We start from the raw sequence: 24,319 nt of genomic DNA on the forward strand, positions 1-24,319 counted from the left end.
TTGTGTAAATACTCCTACCCTGGCCAATTTAAGTGAGCCTTGTGAAGTCAGGTGTCTTGTAAACTTTCTGAAATGCTAACAGTGGGCTCTCCTGAGCTAGCAGGAGCCAGCTGCACCCCGGAAGTGTTAACTAAGACAGGCGACCCTGCAGAAGTGTCGGAGTGAGGCTGGGGTGGAGCATTAATAAATGGGCTGGAGATGGCGAGCTAGAAATTGATCAGATGTTCATATCCAACAGAGCATTTGCAAAACAAGACTAAGAGATGAAGTCTCCAAGGTCATTGACTTCCATGGAGAGAGGGGGCTCTGGAGACTGTGTGTTTTAGGTCACTAGACAACGTCGTCTAGTGAGCTGAGAGCAACCATTTTTGTGTTAAAGACAGAGAACAGCGGGAGACAGAGCAGGACAAGAGAGGAGGAGGAGAAAGGTTACCAACACAGGTTTGGAAAGAGTGTGAAACAACGGAAGAATGGATTTCAGCTGTGTCTGCAGGATCACATTATAGCAACAGAGAGGAGTGCTGAATCACACAGTTGTGACGTTGTTAAATCTTGGGGAGAGAAAGCAGGCAGTTTTCGTGGCCAGATGCGGACAGATAACATTTTGTATGAGACTGAAGATTGAGGAAGTGAGGGCAGCAATCAGAGATGCTCTTTAGAAAAATGTTGACAGTGAGAGGGGAGAGTGATGGAGTGATGGAAGCAGCAGAAACTGAGCCCCCTCCCCGCCCTTTTTGTTGGGGAAAGAAGTATAGGAGATACTTACACATGTTTGTGATGGATGTAGAGGATCCAGAGCCTGGCTGTTTGTGTCTTGAAGGAATGAATGAGTGAATGAATAAATGAGCACAGTAGGAGGCGTTGGTGTTGTAAAGGAAAAGGAATCCATTTTCGTTACACACTGGAGGGAAAGAGGCTCGGGGGGGTGAGGGTGTGAAGACTTTTCTTGGGAATAGAAAGCTTGGGGTATAAGTTGGATGGCCCTGTTGCTCTCAGGGTCGCAGGTGAAGTTATTGGGGTGAGTGGGGTAGGGCGGGATGGGCACTCCTGTGAGTAGCGGCAGCAGGGGATAGCCCTGGAGTCTGGGGTGGGACTTCCAACGCCCTCACTCCCAGCTGCTTGAGCTCCAGCCGGTTGTTTAAATTCCCCTGCGCCTCGGTTTTCCCTCTGAAAAAACGGGGGGAATAAAATGGTTCTCAGCTCCCAGGGCTACTGTGAAGGTTAAATTAGTTAATATGTTTCAAATGCTGAGTCACTTTTGGTACATGAGTAACAGCTGGTATCAAGGGCTGGGGAGGCGGACTTAGACTAACAATGAGCACAACTCCTCAAACCTGAGGGACCAGACTAACAATGAGCACAAGTTCTCAAACCTGAGGGACCATGTGAATCACCGGCGAGCTTGCGAAAAGGAAGATACTGATTTAGTGGGTCTGGGGTGGGGCCCAAGAGTCAGCATTTCTAGGTGATGCTGTTGCTGCTCATCTGGGGACCATGCTTTAGTGGCAGCGTTGTAGCAGGACTGTTGCCCCGACTAGGAGCGGCCAGTGGTCCCCTGTGACATCACCAGGCAGTGTGCCTCCTCTCCATTGGCTCAGGCTGAGCCCAGGCTTTCCTCCAGGTGTGGGGCGGCCAGGAATGGGCACGGGGCCATGGGGAACTAACAAGTGCAGCCTCAAGAGCGTCAGCTGTGGGCTCGAGGCTTTATATGATACGGGAGAAGCCAGGCGGGGTTGATGGAAGAGGCGGAAGCAGACCGAGGGCCTGAGAGCACAGTAAGGCCAGGCAGTAGGCGTGGGACGGAGGTGCCTGAGAGCTGGTGGGCACAGGGGCCAATGCCAGAGTATAAGCTATGGGGACAGGCAAATATTTACTGCTGAAAACTTGGTGAGTCTAATTTTATTTTTTGGTGTTTAATTTCTGATGACTTAGAAGGCTTTTTGTTTGCTTGGCTGTGCCTCAAGGACATTATAAAGGGCAGTTGATTAGAAACAGGTTTCCTACTTCTGGTTAGTAGAATGCCTGAGGAGAGAAAAGTTACTGGGTGTTGCTTCCTGCCATGTCCAGGGTGTCCTTGGTGGGCAGATGTGAGGTGGGTGGGCTCCCCATCTTGGGTTCAGGCTACATACAGTCAGGCACGTAGTTTGTCCGGCAGGTGGAGGGGAGGTGGAGAACAGGATTCCCAGAGATGGGAAAACCATTCCAAGGAGCTCCTGAAATACCACTCCAGGGAGAAGTTATGTGGCAGTGGAAGTAGCTGGCCGGTGCCTTGGGAGGAAGGGCATGCAGTACTGAGACGAATTCTACTAAACTATGGTCAGTATTTCTTTGGGTCACATTCATCCTTTGTTCAGGAGTGTGTTAGAGAAACACACTTGCACTTCTAACATATTTAACCCCTTGTATAGAAAGTGCTTCCGTTGGCTCTCTTGTACGCTCTTGTATACATCCTTCCTCCTGTTCTGGTGTCTGGGGCCAGGTGGCATCCTGAGATACTGTATGGAGGTCCTGGGTCCTGGTATTTATAGACAGCTCCTGTTCGAAGGGGCACCCCTGGGAAGATGAGTCCCGGAACAGATCCAGGGACTGTGTCCCTTGTTGCTGCCGTTCCCTCTCCCTGGCCTCCCCATCCTGGCTCTGCCTCTGACCTGACCCCATGGCCACAAGAACTGGCCGGGGAACCACACCGTTGTTCCCTCTATCTGTCTGGTGGAGCCTGACTTTTTGTGGGAATCAGAACTTCATTTCTTTAATGGATTTTCATAAAAATGCTGTTTCAAGGAAGAGAAGATAATATTACTTTCCTTTTTCAGAGGTATGGTATAAATAGAACTGCTCAATTGTGTTTTATTCCCAGTTTTGGGAATAAATGTTATTGCATGTAAAACTTGGTCTAACCTCGCTACTGCCAGCTCTGACCTGAGGAATTTGTGGGCTTATGAATAGCTCTAGCTGTCACTTGAGCTCATTTCTCTGAGAAGCACTGGGTTATTTTTTTAAATCGCCAACAGAGAAAAAATTTCATTTAACCACCTCTTGGCTTTACTCAGTGAGTGAGCCATTTAATAGAATAAGAGCAACGTAACGGGAATGCAGTCAGAGTTCTGAGGGTGGGTAACCTCCATGCTCATCACGGTAGCGGATGGGGGAGGATAGAAGCTTTTACGCATCTTCTTTTGAAGCATCTATTTTGTAGATTATTCTTCAGTTCCTAAATAAAAACCCCATTTGTTTAAACTATATGAAACTCAGTTGCCTTGGCTCAAGACCTAAAAGCTTCCTGTCATCCCTACAAACTCCCCACAAGGATGTAATTTTGTAAAATTGCTTTCTGGTCTCTTCCGCAGAGGTCAATGTCGCATAAATACACTGTGAAACCTGGGTTTCACATTATGCTGCGAGTTTTTTCCTTTCCAATAAACGGAGACAACAGTCTTAAGGAATAAATTTGTATTCTTTTTCTTGCTACGCTTACACCAGTATTTTATGCTACCTAGATTTTTGAGTGTTCGTTGTCTTAATTTCGACATTTATTTGTTTAATCAATATTTACTACTTAAAGGCCCATCCCACCATTTCTTTCAATGCCTGAGGCTATAATCCTAGACATTTTGCTTTATCTTTCTCTCTTCCAGCAAATAAAACTAAGAGGAGGGACACAGTCAGGGTTATAAAATAAAATAGAAATAGAAGTTGGCCATTTTATTGTCTGTAGTTGGATCCCACTTGAAGAAACAAAACGGACAGCTTTTGTAAACATAGAGCGAGGGGAAAAAACATAAACTAAATTTTAGGGTGTGAAGCTGCACTATCTCTTTTCAGAAAGAGAGATTTCCCTGCTGTGATCTTTTGAATGAGTACTTGAAGAATACTAATTCGTCAACCGTGCTTGGGTTTTACAGTCTGAGTGAAGGTAGAGTTTTTTTCTGTTTATGATCCACAATTTTACTTTTCTTCTCACTTCTTAGTTAATATTAATAGTATGTTTTGTAGTAGATGTGGCTTTAAATGCTTTCTTTTAATGTAGTCATTATCAGATTTTCCTCCGTATTGCTCTCGTCATGATTAGTGTTGCTAAGAAAATAATTAATTTTACTGTATATGTCAACAGAAGATCTCTTCTTTATCCATTTCTTTGTAGCTTTAAAATGAGCAGTCTGTTCTAAAAAATCCTGAAGTGTGTTTCAGCGTCTTTTCTACAGTACCTTGCCAACATCTATAAGCATCATTAAAATCACTGTCATTAAATAGGTCTTTCCAATGACTCAAAATGCAAGTGGAAAAAGTATCTTATGCCAAGCACAGAAGGAGTTTTTACTAAGTGCTAAGTGTTTTGAAGGTGAATTAGTGGAGAAAAAAGCTTTTTAAAAAAAATTGAGCACAACCGTTTGCAATTATGAATAAGAACCTTTTGCTTGTTTTTTAAGTTTCTACGTCGCAGCTCAAGACCAAGTGGTCAGGCTTACTTGTACAGGTTCCACATGGTAATGCCTTCAAATCAAACCCAGCCCCAGGTCTGCATTGTTTATGACTTAACATTGATCCAACATGTGTGAATGATTACTTTACACCTAAATCCTGTGGTATTTCCCTTGGAACTCATGAACTTCCTGTGGTATAAACTGGATAGTTTCTATTATGGAAAATAGTCTTTCTTCATGTCATACTCTTTCAAAGTCTTCACAGGACATTTTTAGACAGCTGGTTTTTCACAGTTACCATTCAGTGGCATAGGAAAACTTGCATTTGAATGGGAATCTGAAGGCTTTTTTTCTTGCCTTCATTTTGCTTTTACACCTGTGTGATATCTTGGGTCACTTGCTGGGCCTTCGTTCTCCCATCTGTAAAGTGAGGGGGTTTGACTAGACAGTCTCCAGGGTCCCTTTCCACTTGCGGTTTCTCTGAATCAGTGGATCACTGGTTGTTATGTTCACGTCATGTTCGCTTGCTACGTTGCTTTGTTTAACCACGTCTCAGACCATGTTTTGCTCTGTATTTTAAATTGAAGTAGAGTTGATTTACAATGTGCCAGTCTCTGCTGTGTAGCAGAGTGACTCAGTTATACACACATATGCATTCCTTTTTCATATTCTTTTCCATTATGGTTTATCACAGGATATTGAATATAGTTCCCTGTGCTATACAGTAGGACCTTGTTGTTTATCCATTCTAAATGTAACCGTTTGCATCTACCAACCCCAAACTCCCAGTCCCTCCCTCTCCCTCCCCCTCTTCCCCCACCTTGGCAACCACAACTCTGTTCTCTGTGGCTATAAGTCATCTCCGTCCATTTTTTAAAGCAAATTACTTTGGTCAGAGGCTCATTATTCTCAGTCATCCGCTCCTTTGAAAAGTTTTGCCTTTTCAACCACAGAGACACGTGGAGAGCATTCCCCGTGGACCACATCTCTACCCTAGCTCAAAAAAATACGAAATAATGGCAGAAAATTGTTATCATCTGTTTAGTTCATCTGACACGGCTGCTGGTTGTCTTGCTGTGTTCCTGGCAATCGTGAAAGGCGTGTTAAGAATAGCCTTGATGTTGTGTTGTTTTGCTCAAGTAGGTTGAGCAGAATCCTGGGAAAATAAGCACGACGTCAGGTTCTGAAAAAGAGCAAGGTGGCAACAGAAGGATATTTGCGTTTTTGATATAGGTTGGAGATGGCTGATGCCCTAGACTAGTATGCTTCTTTAGGCTGCCTGAGTCCCTTGTCTTCCCTTAGTCCTAGTCTCTTGCTTGCATGCATTTCCTTAAGCAGTTTTGAAACCTACCACGTGGATGGACTTTCACGTGTAGTGATTCATACAGTGTTAACTGAAGCCAAAGTGAAAAATGGGCTTGATCCTTCATGGCTGACGTGTGTTGTACTCTTCCAAAATATTTTATTCTACACAGAGTAAAACATTTCAAGAACTTAATATCTTTGGAAAGAGGATGAGTGTAGGAGTCTGGAGGCTGTGTAGTCTTTTGGGGTATTCACTGCTAGTTACCCCTGAATTCATAACCCCTCAGGTTACTTTCAAGGTAAGTGTGTGTTGTGTAACCCAAAGAGCTGCACCCGCAAACACAGGTTGTGTTCAGCTGGTGAAGAATTGGGTGGATTTGTTTTGGTCCAGGTGAGAAGAGTTCCGGGGTCAAGCGGTCACCTTCATAAAACCGAAGACGGTGACTGGGAGTGGAGTGACGACGAGATGGATGAAAAAAGTGAAGAAGGGAAAGCTGCGTTTTCGCAAGAAAAGGTAAAATGACATTGATGATGATTTTCTAACCTGTGTCAATTTTATTTTTGTGTTTTTGGGGGCGTGTGTGTACTAATGAATATGTAATTGTTTTACAGTCACGAAGAGTAAAAGAAGAAAATCCAGAGGTGAGTGGTGGTTATTTATTTAGTTCTTTGCCTCGTCTCCCCCCCAGCCTCCTCCCACAAGTATCAGTCTGATCTCTTTGGGGAAGAACCTTCAAACTTTGTTCTCGTGGTATAGAAAAAAAAGAAAAGGCACATAGGCTTTGCGGGTCTTGATACTGTCTGAGTTACTTTGGAGCTGTGTATATTGGGGCAGATTACTCTCTGAGCCTCAGTTTCCTCCTCTGTCAAATGGGGGTGATCACAATACTTGTAAAATTGCTGTGAGGATTGATAAAATCACATACATGAAGCACTCAGTGGAGTTCTTAGCACAAATTAGTTACTCACTTCATCTTAATTCTTAGGATTACTGTCACTTAGAGAACATACTAGGCATACAGGAAAATGTCTCCTAGATTTTTAGTTTACCATAAAGCAAGATATTAACATGGTTAGGAACTCTAGGTTAAATTTGTTGGTTTTGATTTTTAAATCTCCCAGGTAACTTAGTAGGCAAGGAACAGTCTTTCCTCAGCCTCCCTTTGAGAACTGGTCATCTTTTGATTAACTTCACTTCCTCCACTGGTTAATTATTCTAATGACTAATGATGACTGTAGTTCAAAGGACTTCCTCATTCTCCTAGAGGAAGTTTAAGCGTATTTAAATAGTTCCAAGTATTTTACAAATCTAGTATTTAATGTGTACTTTGATAAATTCTCTTTAAGAAAACAGAAGACTTCGGGCTACAGATGATATCCATCCCAACTTTCTTTTTAAATTTCCTTTTAATTAAATGGAGTAAATCTTATCATTCTGCTTTAAGTGGCAATAACCAGCTGCACCATCTAAGAAGAGAGCATCAGAGCTACAAGCCACTCTTCCCCCTGTCATTCTCCCCCACCCTGGCTCTAGTCTCTTTTCATTCTCATGCCTCCTTGATGGGCCTTTCCTAGGGATTTTTCAGTCTGCCTGCCTCCTACTGGTAACTCTCCTTCAGATCCTGTTTCCTCCTATATTTATCATATGAATTAATCTCTCTATTTCGTACATCAAATATGAGCTTTGATCAAGAAGTTAGAAGGATGGTGGTGTGCTCCACAGTAGGACATGTTGGCTACACACATATCCTGCTGGATTTTTGCAATGATCTTAACCCATTATCATGAACTCTGCCGTCTTCTTGCCCACTGTTTTATCTAGAGTGAAGTGCACATCAAGGTTTTTCATCTATTTCTAAGAGTGACTCTAACTAAAAGTGTCAGTTCTCCTTAGAAATAGAACAAAATAACATGATTCAAGTAGCGTCATTGACTCAGAAATCATTCGTTATTGGTTCACTGCAGGACATTTTCGTTGGAAGATATTCACTGGAATTCTGCCTTACTAGTATAGGCTGATGGCTGTAGGTCTTTCCTCATGAGGATTTGTTAAGTTTATTTTGAGAATATCTTACTCTGTACTCGTTGCAATTGCTCTGATAACTGATCTGTTATTTGGATAATAGCAGTATCTTTCTGGCAAACGTATTTTCTTCGTAGACAGGAAAAAGAGTAGTGTATAGCATGCTGTCAGTTGTTCATCAAACATCCCTGTCAACCTTCTTGAGTGGAATTTGAAAGTCTTAGGCACCTTACTGTATCTAGACTCGCTTGATTTCCCAGTGGCATATGTCTGTTCCCATACTGGCTTATAATTAAGGAAGCATATAGATAAGCTTCTTATTTCTGTGGAAGGATACATTAGTTTGAATGTAAACACTCCCCCCAAACTTTAGGAATCACCAGCTCTCTCTGCTATTACACAGCTTCCCACGCCACTTTATTGTTTTTGTTTTTTGGGGGGTATTTTTCGCAAGGCTGGCATTTCAGCATCCTGAGCTGTGTTCAGAATCTCTTCAGTGTTGGTTCCTGTGTCCTTTCAGCTTTTGATTAAAGTAGCCCCCTGATTTACCAGTCACACCAAGTCACTTTTTGGATGTGAAGCAAAAAATATTTTTTAATCTATTATAAAGGGAATTAAAATGGTTGAATATGTAAATATTCAACAAACATAAAGCATATAAATGATATAAACATAAATTATATATATATATAAATAAATATATATATATATATAATATAAATTATATATATAAAATGTGTGTACTGTGTGCACTGTTTCAGTGGAGGTTAGGGATACATCAGTGAGAAAAACAGAGTGCAATCCCTGTCCTTGTGGGGCTTCCATTCCAATGGGAGTAGATAAACGATATCCAATAGCCTTCATAAGTAAGTAAGTTATGTGGTTTGTTACAATGGAATAGGAGTAATGGAAAAAAATAGAATAGGGTAGAGGGTGAGGTAGTATGGTAGGGGTTTATAATTTTAAAAGGGTTAGTCTGGATAGGCCTTACTGAGAGGCACATAAAGACTTGTAAAAGGGCTTCCCTGGTGGCGCAGTGGTTGAGAGTCCGCCTGCTGATGCAGGGGACATGGGTTCGTGCCCTGGTCCGGGAAGATCCCATATGAGCCATGGCTGCTGAGCGGCCATGAGCCTGTGCTCCGCAACGGGAGAGGCCACAACAGTGAGAGGCCTGCGTACAGCAAAAAAAAAAAAAAAAAAGACTTGTAAAAAGGTATGGGAGAATTAAATAGAAATAACTCTGAAGGACCACTTTTATCCTGCTACCGCTCTTACCCCTATGACTGTCCTATCTTTCCAGAGGTTATAAGTTTGCAATGTTTTCTTCCAGACCTTTCCTGCTCGTTCACATACAAATATGTACATAAAGAAGTCTAGCATATCATTTAAAAAATATAAATGAGATTATAAAAACTATAAAATTTTGCATCTTGCCTTATATCTTGGAAATCTTTCCACAGTAGTTGCTATAGATCTACCTCTTTATTTTTAACCGCTGAGGAGTACTACCTGTCAAAATGGTTTATTTAACCATTTCTTTCTTCTTGAGCATTTAGGTTGCTATTGCAAACTGTATTCCATTAACATTTTTTGTGTACGCACTTAGAGGGGCGCACATATAAATAAAGCATAGGTACATAGAACTGTGATTTACAGAATCTGCTGATTTGGGATTTTTATAGCTGTTATCAAAAGCTGTATCATGTTAAATATCTTATTGTATTTGTCAGTTATACCTCAAAGCTGGGAAAAAAGGCTGTATACAGTCTCAGACAGTATACCTTATACCTTTAAACATCTTTTAAAGGGAAAAGATGTACTAAATGGCACATTGAAATGCCAGTGTGTTTACTTCGTAATAAGCTTTTCAGTAATATGTGTCATTGAAATTGCAGTTGAGATATTTACTTGACTATAAGCCACTAGGTGACTGGGGATAGTATTTTTTTCATGTCCGTGTTCCCTTAGCATCTAGTAGACATGCTATATGTATTTGTTGGTGACATGGAAACCTATGCACTGAGAATCAGACTCTAAACAAGTGCCTGAATAGGTCTGTCATATTTATAAGTAGGTAAGAAGTGGGGGAAGGATCAGAAGACGTTTTATAATCGAGCTGAAGTTCAGAAAAAGTAGTCTTAGTAGTTCCACACTTAAGAGTGAGATGCTGCAATAAAGAAGGGGCATTTTAGAAATGCTTATTTTGTAAGGGGCTATTTGGCTTCCTGGAAGTATAGGCAGAGTGTCCAGGTATTACAGCACTAGTTGGAGAAGACTGAGAAGGCAAGGGTGGGGTATTTGCCAGAGGGACCTTGGGTAGATGTGCCTGGTACAGGACCGTATTTGGAGATGAGAAATTCCAGTGTAAAACGTAAAGTTCCAGAGTTACACCACTTGTCTAATGAGATTCGTAGCCAAACTTAGTGAGAAATTGGTCCTAGTGTGTTCTTAACCTGGTTTTTAAGAAATAGCCTTGCAAAGTATTTGTCACCTACTAGTAATTATTAGTTTGTAATAAGTAAATAATTCATGCTAATTTCATTTATTTAGTATCTTATTCCACTTGGATGGTGGAAGCCAGTGGAGACTAAAGGTTAATAATATAACAATAATAAAGAAGTTAGTTAATTGGACAAATGTTTAATCTGATTTCCCATGGAGCTGCGTTAGGCACTGTGGCATTGTGGGAATTATACAAAAGCACAGAAGAGGGCCTTCTCTCCAGAAGCTGCTCATCTCTTTGGGGGTAGGGCTTGGGAGTGGTATTTGCAAGGACAAATACCAAATAAGTGGTATTTCTTAGGTAGGGTTTCCTAGTTGATACAACATCCTAGCTTATATAAAACCTTTCAATTATTATCTCATTATTGATTTCTTTTTTTTGCTTTATAAAAAATTTTCATTGTTGTGGTTTGATCTTCTTTTTGTTTTTTTTTTTTTTTTGCGGTACGCGGGCCTCTCACTGTTGTGGCCTCTCCCGTTGCGGAACACAGGCTCCAGACGTGCAGGCTCAGCGGCCATGGCTCATGGGCCCTGATCTTCTTTTTGACCAGTGATTTTGGAATCCTTTTGTCAGTCTCCAAAATAATCAGTACACGTCTTATAATTCTTTAAGCAATTTTTATACCTTAATTTTTTATATAAAAGTAAAACTGACTTTATTTTTTATTCGTTTTAAATTTATTTATTTATGGCTGCATTGGGTCTTCGTTGCTGCGTGCAGACTTTCTCTAGTTGCAGCGAGCAGGGGCTACTCTTTGTTGCGGTGCGTGGGCTTCTCATTGAGGTGTCTTCTCTTGTTGCAGATCACAGGCTATAGGTGCGTGGGCTTCAGCAGTTGTGGCTCGTGCTCAGTAGTTGTGGCTCGCGGGCTCTAGAGCGCAGGCTCAGTAGTTGTGACGCACGGGCTCAGTTGCTGCCTGGCATGTGGGAAGTTCCCGGACCAGGGCTCAAACCTGTGTCCCCTTCATTGGCAGGCAGATTCTTAACCACTGCACCACCAGGGAAGCCCTGACTTTATGTTTCAATTCACACTTTCTTTTGGTTTCATTTAAGTGAGGAGGACATTTTCCAAGGCTTCTATTAAGGAACCACTCGGTTTATAGTAGCCCTTCTGTTAGGGGTCATGAAAACATGGTCTGCAATCCTGGCTCCACATCAGAAAAACCAAAGGCTTTAAAAATGTGGATCCCTAGACCCAGCAAATCAAATTGTGATTTGGTGGTTTGGGGTGATGTCCAAGGCAACTCTGATTTTTAAAAAATCTGTTCATGTGATTCTGATACGTGACTAGGATGAAGGACCCACTGACTAGGAAAACCGCACTAGTCGCTCTGAATCCAAAAGCCCAGACTGGAATCCAGGAAGATTGAGTGCTGCAAATACCTGAAGATTTGTTTTAAATACCTGCCTATCAGAAGTCTAAAAAAAAAAAAAAACCCCAAACAAGCAAACAAAAAAACAAAACGACTAAGACATTTCAGAAATCCCTTGGAAAAGTTGTCCTTATTTAATCAAGTGTAATGGTGCCAGGTGGGAAGGTTTGATGACAGAAGCCCTGTAGGGCCCATGACAGGTATATTGAAGAATTTTGTTGTAGGTCTAGGCTAGGTTAATAGTTTCCCAACTCTGATATTTTGTTCTGAGGAGAAAATCCATTTGGTTTGGATTTAGGTTGAGTGTATTTTACCAGAGCTTAGACACAGTGTGAAAGCTAAATTCATTGCTTATGTTACTCAGTGCTATTGCTGGATGATTGTTAAAACTGCCTTTAGCTTTTTGAAATTATTTCTGATGACATTGTGTTTTCCAGACGCCTGTCAGCTCTCATGTTGTCTTATACCCATTTGTAGTTGGAGGCAAAGATTTGATTTCTCCCTCCAAATTGATTGTACTGGATCACAGACGGCTTTTGCTTGATGCTTTTATGATGTCACTTTGTAAAAGGTGTTCTTATTACAGGTGACTGGCTTTCCAACTAGTTGTTGTTAAACTTAGAATCTCCTGTAATTCTGAAAATAAACCTTTTGTTTTGGAGTAATTTTAGGTTTACAGAAAATTTGCAAAGATAGTGTACTCTGTAGGGTTCCTGTACATTCTTCATCCATGCTCTTTTACCGTTAATTTCTTTCGTAGCCCTGACGTGTTTGTCACAACTAAAAACCATCAGTGCTCCATTACTATCCGCTACATCTCAGATTGTATTTGTATTTCATTAGTTTGTCCACTAACATCCTTTTTCTGTCCCAGGATCTAATCCAGGATAACACAGTGCATTTAGCTGCAGTATTTTTAAAAACAGAAAATGAGAAGATTAGATAGAGCACTATGAAAAATTAGAAAGTGGATGTTGTCCCTTTTTTGTCTCTATTCCAAGGTGCTTTCCTCTTTCACTCAGTCCCAGAGGCCTGTCTCCAGGGCCGTGTCCAACATTAATCTGTTATTCTTCTCTTCCCCTGCTATCAAAACACCCATTCTCTCAAGTATCCTTCTTAATAGCAAACTGTTTAAAATTTTTAAAAATTCCAATAGACAAATTTATATTATACTGTTAATGAATGACAGCTGCTTAATGTGTTAGGTTTCTTGTACGTTTTTACATTTAAAAATGCATGCCCAGAAGTCATGCCCTAAACTGGTAGAATGGGGTCCATAATGGTGAAATTTGGCAGACTACAGTTGGTTGTCAAGGAAGATGTTTTGTGCAGGGAACCTCCCTCTCCAGCACTCCTGTCCACTCTGCACATTTCCTGCCCCAGTGGGAGCCGGAGACTGGTTTCTTCATCACGTGCAGGGTTACATCTACACAGTGAGGTTGCACGGTAATAGCTCTCTGTGCCCCTAACTGTCCGGGAGTAAGGGACAGGGCATGAGATGGGCCTCCCCAGGGGAAAGAGAAGTTGTCACCTCTGGTAAATGCCATTAAGAATTTTCCATATTACAAACCTTCTTTGACTAAAGGTAGGATATTCTGTAGGTGATGTGATGTGGCTTTTGGTAGTATCTCAAACCTTAATTAAGAATGAACTTATTAACAAAACGGAAACAGACCTACAGACATAGAAAACATATTTACGGTTACCAAAGGGGAAAGGGGGGGTATAAATGAGGAGTTCGGGATTAGCAGATACACACTACTGTATATAAAACAGGTAAACAACGAGGTGCTACTGTGTAGCACAGGGAACTATATTCAATATCCTGTAATAAACCATAATGGAAAAGAATATGAAAAAATATATATATGTATAACTGACTCACTTTGCTGTACATCAGAAACTAACACAACATTGTAAATCAACTATACTTCAATAAAAAATAAAAAGAAAAAAATTTAAGTTTAAAAAAAAAAAAGGTTGTGGAATCAGTCTGAAAAATTCTTTACAAGAGATCATTTGGGATAGACCAAGGCCCTCTGGCTGGTTAATGAACACAGGTTGTTTGTTCTTCTAACATAGTCATTTCCCCCCAACATTTTAATATGAAAAACTTCCAAAATATTGCAACATTAAAAACATTTTATAGTGAACATCCACCCAGCAATCACCTGGATTCTGCCATTACTATACTTCGTCTCATGCACAGCCATCTATTCATCTGTCGGTCTTTGTTTTTGGATGCAGTTCAAAGGAAACTGCAGACGTGGGTATACTTCCCCTTATTTCTTCATTACTAACAGAGTTATTTTCGCAGAAGCAGAGAGAGTAAGAATTTTACGCTCTTAAACTTTAGAAAACTCTTGCCACAAAGAATTTCTGATGACTTCTGATAATTTTAGAATCGATAGTAAGTTTAGGGAATAATATATATTTTTCATTCTTTGTCAATGTTGCTTGTTTCTCTTTTAGTTTGCCTTTCAAGTTTTGTTCCAGGGCAGAGTTCACAAAAGTAGGGATTGAGGCAGAAATATTTTGGGTATCACATGAGGGTCAGGTTTCCAGCTTGGAGAGAAAAATATAACCTATTACTCTAGCTTTTCTTTTGGGGAAAATGTGTTTTAAAAATCCAGCTACCCTTACATATTTTTGAAATCCAGTGCTGTGAATAAATTGTTCAAAGTAATGATTAAAGGGGCAGGTTGTGCTAATCCTAACATCCTTTCATTAGGGGGCCCTTAACTTGCGATGAAGTTGTGTGACAAGAAAAAAAATGGTCGTTGGGCATCTTTCTGTTATCAGGTTTAAAATATCAAATAGTCCCTGCCTTTTCACTTTAGCTTGGTGGTTCTCTAAAAGCTTAAGGATCACCTGGGGCACTTATTAAAGATACAGATTCTCTTCTGTCTCCATGAAATTCTGAATCATAGGCTGGATGGTGCCCCGGAATCTTTAACGTGTGTCGTAGGTGATCCCAATGCAAGTAGTCAAAGGACCACACGCTGGGAAATGGTGCTTTAAAATTACTTAAATTATTTAAGATTTTTGTCTCTGATAAGTGAGACTTACTGTAACCACACTGAGCTTAACGTCTTATTTTGGTGTTCTTACGTGCTGTAACGGTGGCTCTGTTAACAGATCGCAGTGAACGCCAGCAGCATACCCAAGCAGATACAGTCCCTGTCTGTGCAGGACCCTCAGGTACGTTTCTCTGCCTGTCATTTACGTTGTAGACAGATTTTCTTTTTTCTTTTAACAAAACCTGACATTTTAGAAAGATAGACAATATCAGGGTGGTGCTTCCAAAGCAGGGGCTTGTAGACACTTTTTTAATAAGTATGGAGAAGAGAGGACTGTCACTATTGACTGTGATTTTCAGGGCCTCCAACCTTTAAATGATAGGTTCAAGAGCAAGAATTGATTACCAGACTGCTTTTGAAATTGCTGGTACTGTGTGAAATGAGAAAAGGAAAGAAAATGACTCACCATTCTGCTAGATTCCAGCCACAAAACATTATAATTAATTGATACTTTTCTTTTTTGCTCCTGGTTGGATTTCTAAACTGTTTTTATAATTCTTTTATCACTGAATTTTATGGGCCAATTTATCTCTACAACTCGCCTTGTAAAAATAATAGTCCAGTGACGGTGAATGAATTCATATTAAAAGTTATATGACGGAACACGTGTGCCACGAGTTGTGTCGGGTGCTGATGAAGGATGCTGAGCTATCCAGGGCAGGGGCTGTGGACATAGAACCAGAATGCAGGCCCCCGTTCTGGTTTTGCTGTGTAATTAATAGGCAAGCCCTTCAGCTCTCAAAGTGGTTACACTTTCAAGTATCACCAGCCGGAGGATCACATCTTCCCTCCAAAGCTGCATATTCCATTTAAATGTATTTCTGTTCTACCTGATCTGTATTTTATGAAACAGCTGTATGCAGAGGAGAGAGAGTGATGGGATTTCATGATTGCAGGTTAGACATCTAGTCCTTGACCCTTATCTTTTATACCTGAGGAAGCAGAGATTTGCAGAGGTGAAGTGGCTCAGCCGAGGTTGCACAACTACTTAGAGGCAGAGCCTTTACATTGTATTGGGCAACTCAGTAAAACACCTTGAAGTAAACTGTAGGGATTGGTTGAATGATAAAAGGAAAGGTAGGGGTAACAACAGGTCACAAGGCAAAGAGTAAAGGAAACAGGAAAAGGGATAAGGATACCTAGTAGTAAGTAACATGGTACAGTTTGACTCATTTTCATATACATTATTTTGTTCTCCCAGGAAACTTTTGAGGCAGGTATTATCCCCGTTTTGTAAATGAGAAAACGAGTCCGGAGAATGACTCGCCCACAGTCGCATAGCTGGTCAGCGGCAGAGCCAAGTCCTGACCTAAAATCCGTTATTTTTCTACTCCAGTAGGAATGGCTCATGTCCAGGAATTGGTAGGAGTAGGGAGAGGCTGTGTAGCAGAGGCAGTCATAACTGATGATCTGTGTTCAAGGAAATAGACTCTAGGGGAGAAAGGCGAGAAAGGTAAACTGTGGCCTCACCTACTAGGTTCCTCCATCCTCTGCATCATGAGGTTTAAAGTGCACAACCTTTGTGCGTCACCCAGGCCCAGTCGGTACAGTCCACGGCTCGGGTTGCAAGGTTCCCCTCTAGATGGCTTTCCTTTGGACTTAACTGCTGCTTATACCAGTTGTTCCTAGGGCCCGTCCTCCTACTGAGGCTTTCTGTATGAAACATTTGAATCCACAGTTGTGATGGGAAGTAGACACCATTCTAGTGTTCACACAGAGGTCTTATATGGACGAATAAGACCTGCATGCGTAAAGAGCTAGATTTGAAATTTCCAGGAAGAAAGGGCTCTATGAGTCAAGGGCTATCATGATTTTATGCATGTATTTCCCGAGTTTATAACAGTTTGCTGTTTTGTTTTTAAAGGGCTTACTCAATGCTAGTGAAGACTACAGAGAAGCTTCTTGTGCCGTGAACCTAGTTTTAAGATTAAGGTAAATAATATTGTTTATTTTGCATCACTTTCCCTACGTATAGTACAATATTCTGATCTCCTTCCGTAGCTTTTCATAATATTAGCATAAAATAAAATTGTTACCTTGTTTGATCTCCCCAAATAGCCTGTGGGTGCTGTATTCCCAGGACTAATTGCTCTCTTCTAGTTGCTTCCCCAAGAAGAATAAGAAAGAAAAGCACCATGTGAGTGTATTCGCAGGCTCAGTGTACCCTTCATTAAGTTTTTTTTCCTTGCCTTTTCTTCCTTGGGTTTTTCTTTCTCTTTTTTTTCTTTTCTTTTTTTACGTTAGATCACAGTAAGAGATTTTTAATGAGTTTCTTTCTCACTTCAGCAGTCAGTCTCTGACAGAAATAAACCATGCTTGTACGACAAGTTGCCTGTTCAGAACATTCTTCAGTGACAGGTTTGATCAGCCACTGTGTTGAAATGATAGATATATTATGAAAGAACCCTTAGTCTTCCAGGAAATGGATACAAATATGGTGCCTGACAGTCTAGTCTTTGTATCTAGTGAATGAAAGCTTTCTATTTCAAGGATTTTTAAAAATAAGGTCAATTGAATGTGCATTCTTTGTTAAGAATTTGGAATCTCAAGACAAAAGAAATTTGCTTGAACTTAATTGTAAATAGCTGAACTTACCAGGTCAATCACCGTCACATTTTTTTAAAAAGATTTCTATTCGAGTAGTTGCTTTACAATGTTGTGTTAGTTTCTACTGTACAGCAAAGTGAATCAGCTATACGTATACATATATCCCCTCTTTTTTGGATTTCCTTCCCATTTAGGTCACCACAGAGCACTGAGTAGAGTTCCCTGTCACATTTTTGAAGGCATTTTAAAATATGTTCTCCTTTGACAATTAAACGAATAGAACACATGGCTAATGGGCCTTTTTCAGAGCCATGGCTATAAAAGGTGGATTCATTTTCAAGGTTAGTTTCCAGCCCTCTGAATTATCATAATCTGTCGGGGTAGATTATCTTCGCCATAATCGCCCCTTCCTCCTGATGGTCATTCACAATCTGCAGTGCATTTTCCCATACTTACCGTGGGAACCTCACCGTGACCCTTGGTGCAGTTTAATTCAGAGTTGATTTCCAAGTCAAGATGTGAAATTATTACAAGACTATTTTCCTTCTATTTGAGAGTAACCTTGCTTGTGATTCACAGTTAGTGTATCTAGCAGTCTCCAGAGAATGAAATAGCCCTTTCCCCTTTCGTTTGACTTTGGAAACAGGTACTCCTTTTATTTTTCACTTGTTCATTTATTCACTTATAAATATTCACCGATCTTTCTGAGAAAGCAATTCTGTGCGGGGCTCAGTGTTTGTCTTTGAGACGCAAGGGTGAGCGAGACTACGGAGGTTACAGGCTAGCCCGCTGAGCATGCAGTGTTGGAAGTCACCTTTAGAGCCCAGTCATCCAACCTCCTACTTGACATACGCAGGAGTCTTTTCTTCAGTGCCCCTGCTGGGTATTTACCCAGTCCCCGTGCATACTTCAGTTCACTCTTTTTCTTTGATCACCTCTGTGATACTGAAAAGCTTTAATTGCTATGTCCTCTTGAAGATTTAGCTGACCTTCCTATTCTGGGCTCAAATTCTGACCCTTAGAGCACATATCAGGTTCTCTGGATAAGTCTCCTGAAGAGTGTTAAAATGCATACTTTAAACCTTATTTCCAAATATTGTTTTGCTCTAGGTACTGGGACAATATAAAACAGTTGCCTTCTCTCATTTTTCTGAGAGCCATTTGTTGTTTGCCAGTCTTGCTCTTCTCCTTTCCTAGGCAAAACAGCAAAAGTAACTTTAGCCTTGCTTCTCACAATATAGTTCTATATCCCCCTCACAATCATCCTTGTTTACTCCTATTGACTTTTAGTCTGTATCTGCTTTTGTTACCCTTTTTCTCATGGGCTTAGGTGGTGGTTTTCCTGAGTTCGTGGCTTGGGTCACTAGTCTTAAAAGATTCTCCATGAAGAAAGAGTTCCATGTTCAAATAAGTTAAGAAACAACGGGTAATATCCATCTATTACACATACACACACACACACACACACACACACCTTTTTTTGGAAATCACAAGGAACATTAACATTAAAGGTTCTAAGAAGTTCTGCAGGAGAGGAATTTGTTTAACGTTGTTTACTCTAAGACCTCTTCAACTTCAGAACTCTTTTCATGGTATTATTTTCCAGTTTAACCTTGTCCCTTTTAAATGGAGCACCCATATTTAAATGTAGGTCTCCAGATGTGATCTGAGCAGGCTAGAATACAGTAGTTAGATCATGTGATTTTTTGCAGTTCACACTGTATTTCTCCTAAATAGAGAAATTTATAAATTTCTCCTAAATCAGTCCAAGTTTTCATTGCCTTTTGAAATACCTGTGTACTTTGGTGATGAATTTAGCATGACCCAGCAGTCAAACAAAAACCTCTGATTGTGTTTTTTCCATTTGAAGGGCTACCAAGGCTGACTCTGAACTGCAACTTATGTTTTAAAACTCTGTGCACATCTTAGCATTTGTCACTATAAGAGTGGACCTGGTGGTTTTGACTCATTGCTCGCCCACCGTACATTTCACTCCTGACTGTCAATGTGTTATATTAGTTACAATGTTTGTATATACATCCCTTGTCAATTTGATGACCCTGTCTTTTGCACCTTTATCCAGAACATTGATTATCGTGTTCAACAGTTCAAGTAGGACAGAACCTTCTGGAATCTGTTAGAAACTGCTCACTTTCTGAATGCCTTTCAATAATTAACTAGTATTTTTTGGTATAGTTGCTCAATCAAAAACAAATCCTATTGACTCGACTGCCTTTTAGTCAACATTTAACTGACTATTCAAAAGGCTATCATAACAGGATCCATTAAAAGTATTTCTGAAATTAAGACATATCAATGATATTTTCAAAAAATGGAAGTGGATTTTAGTATAACTTATTTTTAGCAAACACATGTTTATGCCTAATTGCTTATATGCATCTTTTTTGTTGTTCAGTGGTTACAAGGTATTTATTTAAATTCGTGTTTTTTTACATTTAAGAACTCATGAATCTCTCAATATGTTGCTGGACCCCTTTAAGGGCAATCCTTGTACAGTTGTGAACAGTGCAGGGGTTAGGAACACTGACCCCCAGCGAAGTTGAAAATCTGCTTATAACTTTACAGCTGGCCCTCTGTATACACAGTTCCACATCTACAGATTTAACCAGCTGTGGGCTGTGTAGTCCTGTGGTATGTATGTATTGAAAAAAAAATCCACATATAAGTGGGCCTGCACAGTTCAAATCCCTGTTGTTTGCAGGTCAACTGTACTTTAATTTGAGAAATAGCCTTTGAAAGTTAACAGTTAAAAGCTATTAAGTTTTGGGGATCACTCTCTGCTGATATAAACGTAAGCAGCAGCCACTCTCATTCATCCTATAGATATTTATCAAGCACCTACCTTGTGCATGGCACTGTTCTAGGCCCTGTGACGCAATAAGGGAAAAAAACAAAAGACAAATTTCTTGCCCTCCAGGAGCTTACATTCTAGAGGTAGGGAGAGGAGCAATTCAAATACGAGCATTACTGATACGATGTATCAGGTTCTCTGAAGGAAAAGCTTCATCAAGAGGCTAGAAAGTCTGAGGGTGCTGTTCTGTATTAAGGAAGGCGTGTTAGTTTTCTATTGCTATGTAACAAGTTACCACAAATTTCGTGGCTTAAAGTAACATCCATTTATCATCTCATAGCTTCTGTAGGTCAGAAGTCTGGACTCGGCCTACTTGGGTCCTCTGCTGTGGCTCACCAGGCTGCAGTTAAGACCTGCTCACCTGGAGCTTGAGGTCTTCTTTCAGGCTCATTTGGGCGTGGCCAGAATTCAGTTCCTTGCAGTTGTGGACTGAGATCTTTGGCTCCTACAGGCCATCCCACTCCAGACAGTTCACAGCCTGACTTTGCTTTTTTCAGGGGCAGTTGGAGAACATTTCCCCTGCACTCCAAGGGCCCAGTCCCTCTGTTAAAGGTTTTTCACCTAATTAAGCCAGTGTCATCTAGAATAATCTCCCTTTTGATTAAGTCGAAATCAACTGATTTGGAACTTGAATTACATGTGCAAAATCCCTGCACCTTTGTCATAAAACATAACTTAATCACAGGAGTGACAGCCCATCATATTTAAAGGTCCGGGTCACACTCAGGGCAGAGGATTATGTAGGGCGTGTACACCAGGGGACAGGAAGGTTGGAAGCCATCATAGAATTCTACATACCATAAAAGGGCTCTCTAGTTAAAGGGATAGTTGAGCAGACCCCTGACAGAAGTGAGGAACCAAGCCATGAGGTTGCTTGGAGGAAGAAAGTTCTAGGCAGAGCAAACAGTGATTGCAAATATTCTGAGCAGGAAGGATGTTCTAAGTAGTTATAGAAACAGCCAGGGAACCAGTATGGCCAGAGTGGTGGTGGGGGGTGAGGTCTGAAGGTTAGCAGGGGCTGAATCACGTAGGGCCATATAGCCTGTGGTGAAGACCTTGGATTTCACTGTTTGTGGATGGGAAACCGTGGTGGAAGGTTTGTGAGCAGAAGAGTTACAACGTGGAGACTAGGCCATATAGAGACCATTCAGGGTGGAAGCAGAGGGCCCATTGGCTGGCTATTGCCCTGGCGCAAAAAATGATGATGTGACCTGGACCAGGGAGGGAAGTAATGGAGGTGGCAAGCGATTATCAGATTCTGGATGGAGGAGAGAGGACTTAAAAGGTTTGGGCCTGAAAATACAGATGAATGGAGTTGCCATCTTCTGAGATGAGGAGGGCAGTTAGAATCTCAGGTTTGGGCAGAATCAAGAATTCAGTTTTGGACAAGTTCAGTTTGAGTTGTCTAGCGGAAATCTATCTCATGATGTCAAGTAGGCATTCAGGTACACGAGCCTAGATTTCAAAGGAGATACATTTCTGGGTTAGAGAGAGAAATTTGAGAACTGGTGCATACGGTGGTCCTGTAAGTCAAACAGAGGAAGTCTCAAGAAAGGAGGAGTGAAAAGCTGCATCAGTTGTTATCAGTAGATCAAGTACAATGGGATCTGGGAATTCGCCATTGTGTTTGGCAAAATATCAATACATTCTTAACCATTCTTGACCTTGGCAAGAGTTATTTTAGTGGAGTGGTGGGGATAAATGCTTGATAGAATTGGATTCAGGACAGAGTGGTGAGAGAAAGCACAATGTAACAAAGATAGATGACTTGTTAGTATGGATAACTCTTGCTAGAAATTTGCTGTACAGGAGGAGCAAAGAAATGGGGTGTTAGCTCAATGAGAATATGGGATGAAGGGAGGGTTTTTTTTTAAAAGTATTGTTTATTGGAAATGATCCAATAGAGAAGGAAAATGGAATGAAAGACGGGACGTTTGTAAGTCTGATGTCCTCAGGTGGGTGGGAAGGGATGATGCCCAGGTATCCATGTGGAATGTGCCTTAGACAGGAGAATGGATAGATGTCTGACATTGCAGCCGCAGTGATGGAAGAGCAGGCAGAGGTGCAGGGAGCTTGGTGATTTGGGGTATGGGCTTGTGGAAGTCTTCTGTTAATTCTCTTCTCTCAGTAAGGTAAGGAATATCATCATTGAGAGTGAGGAAGGAAAAGATGTTCAAGGTTGGAGAAATGAGGAGATAATTGTGTAGGAGAGCTGGAGAGTCAATTCACCAGGGAGATGTGATAGGATGAACAGGCTTCACCGGTGATCACTTGAGGTTAGGGATTGTGAATTTAAAGTGAACTAGTAGCTTGTTCCCTGAAATGGACATTATCCTGATGTCCCAGAATATAAGTGCGTGTGAGTGTGATCATCATCTAAATGGAAACACAGCATTTAAAAACATTCCTAGAGGGTTCTATGGGCACACCCTCACAGGCCCCAGCTTGAGTCACTTTTTAAATCATGAACAAATACAGGTCATAGAGTTGCCCTCAGTGGTCTCTTGTGTGCGGGGTGGCAGTCTCCTGGCCTCTTCTTTTACCACCAGCACCCCCTCATAGGTCCAGCTTCTCTTAGAACCTTCAACGTTACATGCTCATTGAGTATCAAAATCTGCCATCTGGTGTTGGTCCCTGCCATACAATTTCTGCACACCCCAGTCCCCATGTGCAACCTACTCTGGATCACTTGTACCACCCTGTGTGAGAGGAAGCTGGAAGGTTGTTCTGGCCAGTGTGGATCGGATTTAGGAAATCCATGTGCTGTTTTGTACCCTTTTCATTCATTTCCATCTAGACCACAAGATTCTGACGTATGTATATGGTACATATATAGACACATTTATATACATACGCAAACATATGCATATACACACACACACACAAATATACCCTCACTCTGTCCTTGTGGGTCACTGGTCTAGACAACACGTGGCTATTGGGTGTTAGGAAACAGCGTGCCTGCCTTTCTTATCCCCTGAGGCTATCTGGGCATGACATGTATGTGTATCGTGCTCCACAGGCTAGTGAGTAGACACCGTTTCATGCCAGCATTTCACCGGTTGTTAACTAATGCTGTTTGGATGGCTGCTTTTTCCATCTCTTGGAAAGGTCACTCTGACTTTCTTTTTGAAATAGCATTTTATAGACCTACCTGCTAGGAATATGGCTTCCTTCTCCAAGATGCTGGGTAAACCTCACCTTCATTCTCTAGGTAGGAAACTGGAAAATACTTTTCACAACGCCACCTTCTGAAAAGAAAAGACAAATACATTTTAGCTACAAGTAGTATATTTATTTCTCCACTTCTCATTCTGGTGATCATAGGCAAAAGACTGAGGAGACAAAGGCTAATTTCTTCTTTGAAAAAATATAATATTGCTTTAACTTGCTTTTAAAACTGATCTGTTATATGTAAGGTTGGAGAAAAAGGATTAGACCTTACATCTCCATGTTAAATGCTGAACATAGTTAAAATGTAGTTTTTTCTTTTTCCATGTATGTACTTTTCTGCAAATATTCTCTTGTCCATTGTGTGTATGGTAATGTTGTCGAAAAAAATGAGTGTCATAAATTTAGGTACAAGATAAGGAAATCCTCTACGTCTGAGGAGAAAAATACCAGCTCCCAAGTGAGCCACCTCATAATTTATGTAACTGTCTGTAGATGTTATTACAGTTTCTGGTTTGAGTTAGGCATTGCACAAATATTTTGTCATTAGTATATTTTTCATAAAATAGAATAGTCATATTTGGCATAAAACATGTTTTCTTAGAGTCAGGCTCAGTGATTTGGAAAAATGATAAACTTATCAGTTAAATTGTTAATTCCTTTGTGTTGGGTGCTGTTCACGCTTTGACCGTGCAGCCCGGTGGATTGCAGTTAGTTTAGCTGAAGGCAACTGTGACAGTTATCACACATAGATGCTTTGGTCTATCCCATCAATTTGCTAATAATGACTTTAATTGGTTATTATGTAGGAATATCATTAGACCTTGATGGGCCAATTAAAGACCCTAGACCAACAAAATAGTTTTCCTCTTTGTGGGGGAAGAGGATCTCTGGAGTAGGATATTTATTTTACAAAAATCCTTTAGCATGACAGTATTACTTACTTTGACTTATTACTTTAGTTTCTCTTTTAAAAGGTGAACTTAGATATGGGTAAACTGTAGAGTTAGTAAGTTGTAATTTCA

The 24,319-nt window shown here is 40.8% G+C and overlaps 1 protein-coding gene across 1 annotated transcript in view; it reads left to right on the forward strand.

Annotated features, from left to right (window-relative positions):
* Positions 1-24,319, forward strand: part of STK39 (serine/threonine kinase 39) — a 309,660-nt gene that overhangs the window by 177,538 nt on the left and 107,803 nt on the right. Inside the window, exons 11-14 of the mRNA XM_060016642.1 lie at positions 6,118-6,240; positions 6,339-6,368; positions 14,763-14,825; positions 16,569-16,636. Of these exons, the coding sequence (XP_059872625.1) occupies positions 6,118-6,240; positions 6,339-6,368; positions 14,763-14,825; positions 16,569-16,636 (284 nt within the window). The remainder of the gene's footprint in view (positions 1-6,117; positions 6,241-6,338; positions 6,369-14,762; positions 14,826-16,568; positions 16,637-24,319) is intronic.

The sequence above is a fragment of the Delphinus delphis genome, chromosome 7, assembly GCF_949987515.2.
Source record: "Delphinus delphis chromosome 7, mDelDel1.2, whole genome shotgun sequence".
In the NCBI taxonomy this organism is placed as follows: domain Eukaryota; kingdom Metazoa; phylum Chordata; class Mammalia; order Artiodactyla; family Delphinidae; genus Delphinus; species Delphinus delphis.